Source organism: Mus pahari, chromosome 3 (genome assembly GCF_900095145.1).
Source record: "Mus pahari chromosome 3, PAHARI_EIJ_v1.1, whole genome shotgun sequence".
Taxonomy (NCBI): domain Eukaryota; kingdom Metazoa; phylum Chordata; class Mammalia; order Rodentia; family Muridae; genus Mus; species Mus pahari.
In genome coordinates, this window is record NC_034592.1 from 95504042 (window position 1) to 95513919 (window position 9878).

At 35.2% G+C, this 9878-nt stretch overlaps 1 protein-coding gene and 1 non-coding gene across 2 annotated transcripts; one reads left to right on the forward strand and one right to left on the reverse strand.

The window, feature by feature from the left end:
* The first annotated feature begins 338 nt into the window (after positions 1-338).
* LOC115063732 lies at positions 339-470 on the forward strand. Its single transcript, XR_003843612.1, has one exon. It is a non-coding gene; the product is annotated as a small nucleolar RNA SNORA17 (small nucleolar RNA).
* A 3103-nt stretch (positions 471-3573) lies between these two features.
* LOC110318891 (olfactory receptor 4F3/4F16/4F29) lies at positions 3574-4524 on the reverse strand. The gene has a single exon (XM_021194218.1). It carries the CDS (start codon positions 4510-4512, stop codon positions 3574-3576), a length of 939 nt encoding a protein of 312 aa, XP_021049877.1. The 5' UTR covers positions 4513-4524.
* Between the last annotated feature and the right edge of the window lie 5354 nt (positions 4525-9878).

Genomic DNA, 9878 nt, shown 5'->3' on the forward strand with positions numbered 1-9878 from the left:
CTAAAGCACACAAGGACTCATCCAAAAAAGACAACTTCAGACCAATCTCACTTATAAATATCAATGTAAAAATACTCAATAAAATTCTTGCAAACNGAATCCAAGAACACATCAAAACCATCATTCACTATGATCAAGTAGGCTTTATCTCAGGGGTGCAAGGTTGGTTCAATATACAAAAATTCATTAACATAATCCATTATAGAGACAAACTCAAAGCAAAAAACATCATTGGATGATGATGATGATGATGATGATGATGATGATGATGATGATGATGATGATGATGTAAAAAGACTGAAAGACTTGAAAACAAACAAACCAAACCTACAAAGAGTTCTGTATCTGGAGACATTGCAGATGTGGCTGACATGCCACATGTATGTCAGTAGGTGGCAGAGAGGAGAGAGGGCATGTCTATGCTCTTTGTTCTGACCTATGAACATCTAAATGATTAGTAGTATTACATTCCCAGAAAAAAGCAAGCCTGTGACAACCATAAGTCTGGCACCAGGCAAGCCTGGATGTGCTCCCAGTACCTGTGCACAAGCCAAAGACTAGAAGAACCTTACTTGGGCCCGCAACAGGAGTGAGCCTGAGACAGAGGACCCTCAAAGGGGGTCATTTGGCCAGGCCAGGTAAAGGGTGAGCCTTTGATGACCATCAGACTGAGCCTACACAGGCTAGGGGATCAACCTAGCTTGTTGAGTTCTTTGTATATATTGAATATTAGCTCTCTATCAGATGTAGTCTTGGTAAAGATCTTTTCCCAATCTGATGGTTGCTGTTTTGTCCTATTGACAGTGTCCTTTGCCTTACAGAAGCTTTGCAATTTTATGAGGTCTCACTTGTCAATTCTTGATCTTAGAGCATAAGTTACTAGTGTTCTGTTCAGGAAATTTTCCCCTGTGCCTATGAGCTCAAGGCTATTCCCCACCTTCTTTTCTATTGGTTTCAGTGTATCTGGTTTTATGTGGAGGTCCTTGATCCACTTGGACTTGAGCTTTGTACAAGGAAATAAGAATGGATCTTCACAGGACCAAGGGCCTCTCCTCCAACTGATGACCAACTAGGCCATCCTCTGCTACATACATAGCTAGAGCCACAAGTTCCACCATGTGTTTTCTTTAATTGGTGGTATAGTTCCAAGGAGCTCTGGGGGTACTGGTTAGTTCATATTGATGTTCCTCCTATGGGCTTCAGACCCCTTCAGCTCCCTGGGTACTTTCTCTGGCTCCTTCATTGGGGACCTTCTGAAGGCTCTATGCTCCAGTATAGGGGAATGCCAGGACCAGAAATGGGATTGGGTGGGTTAGGAAGTAGGAGGATGGGGGAGGGGATAGGGAATTTTCAGAGGAGAAACTAGGAAAGGGGATAATATTTGAAATGTAAATAAAGAAAATATCTTAAAAAAAATAAAAAATAAAATAAAATAAATAAAAGATAAAAAAGTTCTTATACTGAAGAAAAAAAAAAAAAAGAATGGATTGATTTGCATTCTTCTACATGCTAACCACTTGTTGAACCAGCACCATTTGTTGAAAATGCTGTCTTTTTTTTTTCACTGGATGGTTTTAGGACATTTGTCAAAGATCAAGTGACCATAGGTATGTGGGTTCATTTCTGGGTCTTTAATTCTATTCCATTGATCTACCTGCATGTCACTGTACCAATACCATGCAGTTTTTATCACGATTGCTTTACAGTATAGCTTGAGGTCAGGGATGGTGATTCCCCCAGTTCTTTTATTGTTGAGAATAGTTTTTGCTATCCTGGGTTTTTTGTTATTCCAGATGAATTTGGAAATTGTTCTTTCTAACTCTATGAAGAATTGATTTGAAGTTTTGATGGAAATCGCATTGAATCAGTAGATTGCTCTTGGCAAGATGGCCAATTTTACTATATTGATCCTGCCAATCCATGTTCACAGGAGATCTTTCCATCTTCTGAGGTCTTTTTTGATTTCTTTCTTCAGACCCTTAAAGTTCTTGTCATACATATCTTTCACTTGCTTAGTTAGAGTCACACCAAGACAAAAAATTATGAATATAACACCTTACAATAATTTCAACAATATTTAAAGGTAAATTTAACCAAGCAAGTGAAAAGCTTTTACAATAAAAACTTTAAGACATTGAAGAAAGAAATTGAGAAGACATCAGAAGATGGAAAGATCCCCCATGCATTTAGATTGCTAGGATTAATATAATGAAAATGGTCATCTATTAAATGCAACCTATATATTCAACACAATTTTGATCAAAATTCCAACACATTGCTTCACAGAAATTGAAGAGAAAATCTTCAGCTTCATGTGAAAACCAACACATGGTAGTGTGGGGAGGAGGTGTGGGATGTGAAGCAGTAGGAGGGTGGATGGGGGGGCGTGGAGAATGATATATGAAGTGTAAAAAATAAATTAAAAATAAAATAAAATTTAAAAAGAAGAAAAAAGAAAACACACACATACAGACACACATGCATGCATGCATGCATGCATGCATACACAAATCATGGTACTGAAAACAATACCCAAAAAATAAATCACTATCATGAATCTCAAGTTGCCCTACAGTGTGCTTACTAATTTTTAAAGAACCGTATGGTATTGGTTTAAAAACAAGCATGCTAATAATCAGAATCAAGTTGAAAACCAAGGCATACGTTCACGGATAGGCACAGATGTTTTTCATTAATATGTTTATGTATTTACAGTCAGGAGACAGCCAGGCCTCAGCTGAAACAGCACAAAGCAGCAGAAGGGGTTTGGACCAGCAAGGACACCAGAAGAAGTTCTCAGCTGCATCTCTCTCAATGAAATGAAGACCAGAAAAGACCAGGAAGCATAGCGGTGGCAGCTCTACCAGCAGCCCCTCTCACAGTTCATTGAATCCTATTTATACGCCCTCTAAATATCACATGTCCTCCACAAGTCTTGCCTCACCATGAGAGTCTGTCTTAGCAAAACTCCATGCTTAGTCTGTATCAGCTTACATCACTCTGCCAATTGTCCCAAGTCCGTGGAAGTGGCAAAAAGTCACAAGAAGCCATAAGCATAGCACCAATTTTTGGTGTGTCTCTCTCTGTGGAGTCACTTCAAATAGAGCTCAACAATGCAAGTAGGGTGAACAAATACTTAAAGCTCAATGATGCATGTGGGGTGAACAAATATATGTGTGATGTTAGCAAAAACATCCTTCATCATCCATCCTTTCACATGATGGCTTTAGCAAAACATCCTTTCACCTGTGTCTGCATCAGCAAAATTTTGCTTCATGAGACTGCCTTAGTGAAACATCCTTTCACCTGTGTCCACTTCAGTGAAATGTTCCTTCATGTGTCTGCTTTAGCAAAACATCTTTTCACCTGTGTCTGCTTCAGAAAAACACTCCTTCAAAGTTTTGACCCAGCAAAATACCATCCAACAAAACTGACCTTCCAAAGAAGCCTTTAGTTTCCAATTCAGTTAAGGAACATGAAAAAGACTCATTAATTATGAATATCACTGGTTCCATTTCAAAAATGCCTCACAGAGGACACATTGTTATTCAAATAAAGATGTTATTATACTATTTATGAAATATTTCTAAAAGTTAATAATGTTTTGAAAACTCTCCTTAATGCTACCTTCATCTCTTTATTTCTGAATGTGTAGATGACTGGGTTTAGAAAAGGAGTAAGAACCGCATCAAAAAGAGCAAGAAATTTATCTATCTGGGAGTTAGGATGGGGCCATGTATATATAAAAAGAGTAGGACCAAAGAAGAGAAACACCACTGTGATGTGAGCTGAGAGAGTGGAGAGGGCTTTGGATGAACCACCTGAAGAATGTTTCCAGACACTAAACAAGATGAAGATGTAAGANATAAGAAGCAACAAGAAAGAGCCAACACAGATGAACCCACTGTTGATAGTGACCATGAACTGCAACTTGTAGGTGTCTCTACAGACCAATCTGAGAAGTCTAGGAAGGTCACAGTAAAAGCTGTCCAGTACATTTGGGCCACAGAAGGGTAANTCAATAAGAAAAGCNAGCTGGAACAATGAGTGGCTAATGCCCAGGCCCCAAGCAGCACCCAGAAACAAAACACACACTCGTGGGCTCATGATGGTCAGGTAGTGCAGAGGCTTACATATGGCTATATATCTGTCAAATGCCATGGCCACAAGTAGCACCATCTCCACTCCACCAACTAAATGGATAAAGAAGATCTGAGTGATACAGCCTCCAAAGGAAATGACTTTGTGCTTTCTAAGCAAGTCATAAACCATCTTGGGGGAAGTAACAGAGCAGGCTACCAAATCAATGAAGGAGAGACCTGCTAGTAGGAAGTACATGGGTGAATGTAAGTGAGGGTCAATGGTCACAGAGAACACAATGAGGATGTTTCCAGTCATGCTTAATATGTAGAGCACAGAAGAGAGCACAAGGAGGAGGAGCTGAATCTCCCATGAGTGGGTGAGTCCCAGAAACACAAATTCAGACACCACTGTGTGGTTCTCTCCATCCATTGATTCGGCCAACAGGATTGCAGATACACTTAGGAGAGCTAAGAAAATGATGGAAAAGTAAAATTATTAGGTATGATAATAATTTGATTACACGCATTTATATTATAAATAAAACTAATTATAAAATTTATCACACAGACTGAATTATAATGATATGAATGATAATAAAAATTACAAGAATACTGTATAATAAAAGCATAATTCAAAGTTCTTAAAAGAACTAACAATGAAGTCTCTAACAGCCCAGAATTAATGAGGAAATCACACAAAACTAAAATTTTCTGATATCTACACCAATAAATAGAATATGCAAGCAAGTAGCTATGTTTGCTTACAAATAAAGAAACAATTCATAGGAAATGTAATTTTCTCNAAAGNTAAATAGGACTACAGTGTTACANATGNCCATGAAATACTAAATNATTTCTTCATTTTATTAAAATTATATTTCACATAAAAGTTACACAAGACTGTTGAATGGAAACACAATCTAAAAATTAATTGTTGAATCTCCATCCAAAAGTGTGAACTATATAGTACTTAATCTGGAAATAAATTTAAATGGTATAGGATAAATCATAAGATACTNTTTTGTTTNTAATAANTGAANCTAATACAGTATATGAAAAGNAATTACTTTATCAAAGGCAGAAGATACATTTCTTGTCATGTTGAGTAGGCTTCCTATTCTTGTAATTCATCTCTTTTTTAATATGATTTTTATAACAGGACATAAAATTATCATCCTGACCAGTTTGAATGTATAATTTGGTAATATGGAATGTCTCATTGTATTGTGTAATAAATATTCCAAGCTACATCATATAACTTTGAAACGTAACATCTATGAAGCACCTCTAAACATGACTCTTAAGACCCTTTTCACGTCTCTAGTAGATAATCTACTTTCTGTGTCTGTCAATCTGACAACTTCATCTGTTGACTACAATTAGAATCACATGGGACATTGCTCTCTGTCACTGTTTTGTCTCTCTTACCAGAATATACTTCAAACTGGTCCACTGAATCTTTTTTTTTTTTTTTTTTTTTTTTTTTTTGGTTTTTCGAGACAGGGTTTCTCAATATAGTCCTGGCTGTCCTGGAACTCACTTTGTAGACCAGGCTGGTCAGGAACTCAGAAATCCACCTGCCTCTGCCTCTCGAGTGCTGGGATTAATCTTTTCTTATATGCTTCCAAGTTCCATCCAGATTATAGCAAGCCTCTACTGGCCATAGCACTACAAGGATTGTTCTGAAGCCTATTATCTGGTCCTGCAAGGTTTTTCTCTGAGCCTGAGAAATATGAATACATTTAACATTTCATACTTTCTTCTCCTAATGTGAATGACTATCTGGCACCCTTGGATGACAAATACATCTACAAACCCAATAACTGCACAGATTTCCTAACATGCTCATAGCAGTTCTTGTAAAAGAAGAAACGTGAAGCTTCTTTCATCATTGCCCTGACTTTACTCATCTATTCCTTATTTGTTTGTTGGTGGGTTGGTTTTGTTTGTTTGTTTGTTTGTTGTTTTGGTTTGGTTTTTTTGTACATTCATTTTGGTTTTATGCTTACTGGTCTGGTATTTTAAAACAGCATTGCTGCTATGTCTGACATGATGTAGGTATGTTGTATGTTCAAAGCTTCACATTTTTAACTCATTTTTAAATTAAAAAAAAACAAACTAACCATAATCTATGAAAACAATAAAGATGTTTCTCAGCTTTGATCATATATAACTAAATCCAGGAATAAAGAACAACTGAGTTCTTTACTCAGTTTAATTTTTGAGTGTGCATGAAGTTGAGGGAAGAAAAAGATTATGAGAATTGAGGTAAGTTCCCAGTGACTTTAGGATCTTAAAATTATATTTCCTTAGAAGACACCCAGATGGAGAATCTGTTTCTGACACCCTTCAATTATAGACACAGTTTCAGAAGCTGATGATACCTTCTTAACTTACCTCTTTGCCTCAAGCATGGCAGAAATTTTCACCATGTCTTGGTCTCACTTGAACTTATGACTGCTCAGTCAAGAGTTTGTACATTCAATTAAATCAAATGGCTTTGTTGTCATCTCCTGAACCCACATTCCACAGTCTACAAAAGATATTTTCTGCTTTTTTATGCTCAGAAATGAGACCTTGGAGAAGGAAATTCCATGTGTTCCCTATATGGGAAGAATAAACCAAATGAAGATTCTGTTAAGAAGGAAACATGTGTAGAAACATGAGTAACTGATTCACTGATGAGAGGACTAGGAATATTCTACTGAAAAAAGAAATCAAGGCTTTGAGTCAGAAAATATTTGAGTCACCTAGTAAGCACCTAGAACTACTTCACTATGGATTTACTATTATTACACTGAGAAAAAACAAAACAAACAAACAAAAACAACAATAAAAAAAGCCCTTGAGACTCAAAAGTATAAATCGAATATTCACACTATTAGCAAAACTCGGAAGCAGAATCCAGCACTCTGGATTCTTGATCTACAAACTGAATATCCTATCAAAAATTACCTACAAAAAAAGAACTAAATATCAAAATTTAAAATGTGACTTCTATATTAAAACTAACAATTTACATTTGACCCAATTTTTCTGTTATTTTCACTAAAATGTTTTGCTTAATAATAATTACAATTACACAAAATATAAACTCTGACTAATAACTATGAATTAAACTATGAAAATAAATGAAAATATTTGTTACTGTCACACATCATTTTCACTTATTACTTTGGTGCCAATTTGAAAAAAACTCAGAATCGTTTAAAAATTTTAAAGAATATTATTATTGGAACATATATTCTGCACCCACATTTTTAATCTCCTCAAAATGCTTAATATGCATAACCATCATTGATATGCAAATAAAAACTACACTGAAATTTTATTGCACCACAACCAAAACAACTATCATGGGGAAAATAAACAAAAAATATTGATAAAATAAATGTGGGAAGGAACCCTTAGTCACTACTGTCCAAAAGAAAATTAGTCTATACACTACACAAATAAGTATGCAAGCTCCTCACAAAGTTAATGCTATAACTTCTATATACTCTAGCAATATCATTGTTGGTTATATAGCCACAGGGAGAAATACCACCATTCTACCAGGAGACTTAACTGTTCATGTGCATTGTGTCACTATTCACAATAACCACCTGTGGAACTCAGTTAGGTGCCCATCAGCAAATTAATGGATAAGCAGACTGTGTTAGGTATACACAGTTGACTTTTACTCAACAATAAAAAAGAACCTTATGTTTATTTCAATAAAATTGATGAAACTGGAGATCATTTTGAGTAAAATAATCCAGACACTGAAGAAGAAATATTGTACAGTTTCTATCATATTTTGGAGCTGAGATGTAGAGCTAAAAGAAGAAGAAATTAAAAGTGTAGAAGACTCTAAAAATGTAGACATGTTAATAAAGAGGAGGAGGAGGGGTAAATCAAGTCAATATATATTATGAGAATCAATTGAAATGTCATAGTAAAAGATTTTGAAATTAATAAATGCTGACCAAAAAAATCAATAAAAATTTACAATGCTTGTCTTCATCATACCATGTGATGAAAGTCAGGATTTTGTCTAAAATCTGTAGGTACCCAACTCAGTAACTCATTCAGAAAAGCATAAAGTGTACAAATAGTATCTGTAATATAAAGCATTAGACAATATATGATATACAGAGAGTAGAGAAAATTACATTATATATATACATAAATAAGTTTGAAATATAGCATTCATGTTATTTAAAAAATACATTTATGGAGAAGATGGACTATGGTGAAAAATGAATAATAATAATAAAATAAATAGCATCATCTTGATCAACAATATTTAGATTCTTTGCTTGATACTCTACATTATCATTTCTGTTGCTCACAAAACACACTGGGTATGAAAATCACTAAATATTTCTAAAGTAAAACACTGCTAATATTACCTCATTGTCTTCAAATGAGCTCTATATGCAAATTTTTTCTCCTATGGAAATTAATACTAATCACAACTAGTCATCTATTCTCAAGCACTGTGTTCTGTACAAAACAATAGAATACATCTTGCATGACATAGGAGAAAACTTTCTTGGGTAGGTACATGATGACACTCATTTTTTTTAAGTTTAAGCAACAATCTGAGAGGTAGAAAAAGTGAGGAAGATGGTAGAAAATGGAAGAGAACCAGTCATACAAACTATGGAAAGAGAGGAGTGGAGGGATTAACCAGACAAAGGAGAAAGCTGGAAGTTCAGATAACAATGAGAATAACCCTAAAATCCACTTCCACTTTTCAGTCAAATCATCTAAAACTACTCCTGGCTCTGAGATTGGGGGAGAAAAAGACTGTTTCTCCCAATACCTGATCAATAAGACTTACAATGTGTCTAAGTGCCAATAAGATGATGGATATAAAATTTGCTCTGACCCAAAAATTATAATTGTCATATTTATTTGAGAAGCCCTGAGTGTACTGAGCAGGAAACCTGTAATAGCATAGAAGACATATTGACCCAGTATGTGCAAATTTTTATAGTGTAGACACCCCTCAAAATTTTCTACTTCTCTTCATGAGCACCTCTAGCAAGAGAAAATTTGAGTATTCTTTTTATAATACAATAGAGTGATGAGTGCCATGAGCTTTGAAATCTGTCCAGACTATTGCAAATTACTCTCCATTTCCTTTCTAAGTAGGGGAAAGTATTGATGGGATTTTTTGAAATATATATATATAGCTTGTATATCTTGTATACACATCCACCACTTACTATTTATTAGACATAGCCACATACAAATGAAGGGCACATATATGCACAAATCATGCAAATATAATAATCAATAATGGTTGTAGAAACCAAGTCAATGCAAGTGTAAACTTAGTTGTCTTTGTTTCTATTCAGTGTAACATTTTATTAAATTAGTTTATTAATTAAACTGTATCTACTGAGAATGTACTCTGTACTAGATGCTTAAAACAGTTGCAATTAACACTAATATAAATAGAATAATGTATATAATATTGCAGAAGCACCATCTACTGTATAATGCATAAAGTAAACTAAAAGAAGATAGCTGTAGCAAGACGATCACATAATAAAATGTTGAGAATGTTGTATTTAATGACACTTTAATCGATCAAAATATTTAAGGATAAAACTTTAGAAATCATTTCAAGCAAATGACCCATATCAGAAATAGCAGAAGCCGGGTGTGGTAGCTCACGCCTTTAATCCCAGCACTTGGGAAGCAGAAGCAGGCAGATTTCTGAGTTTGAGGCCAGCCTGGTCTACAGAGTGAGTTCCAGGACAGCCAGGACTACACTGAGAAACCCTGTCTTGAAAAAGAAGA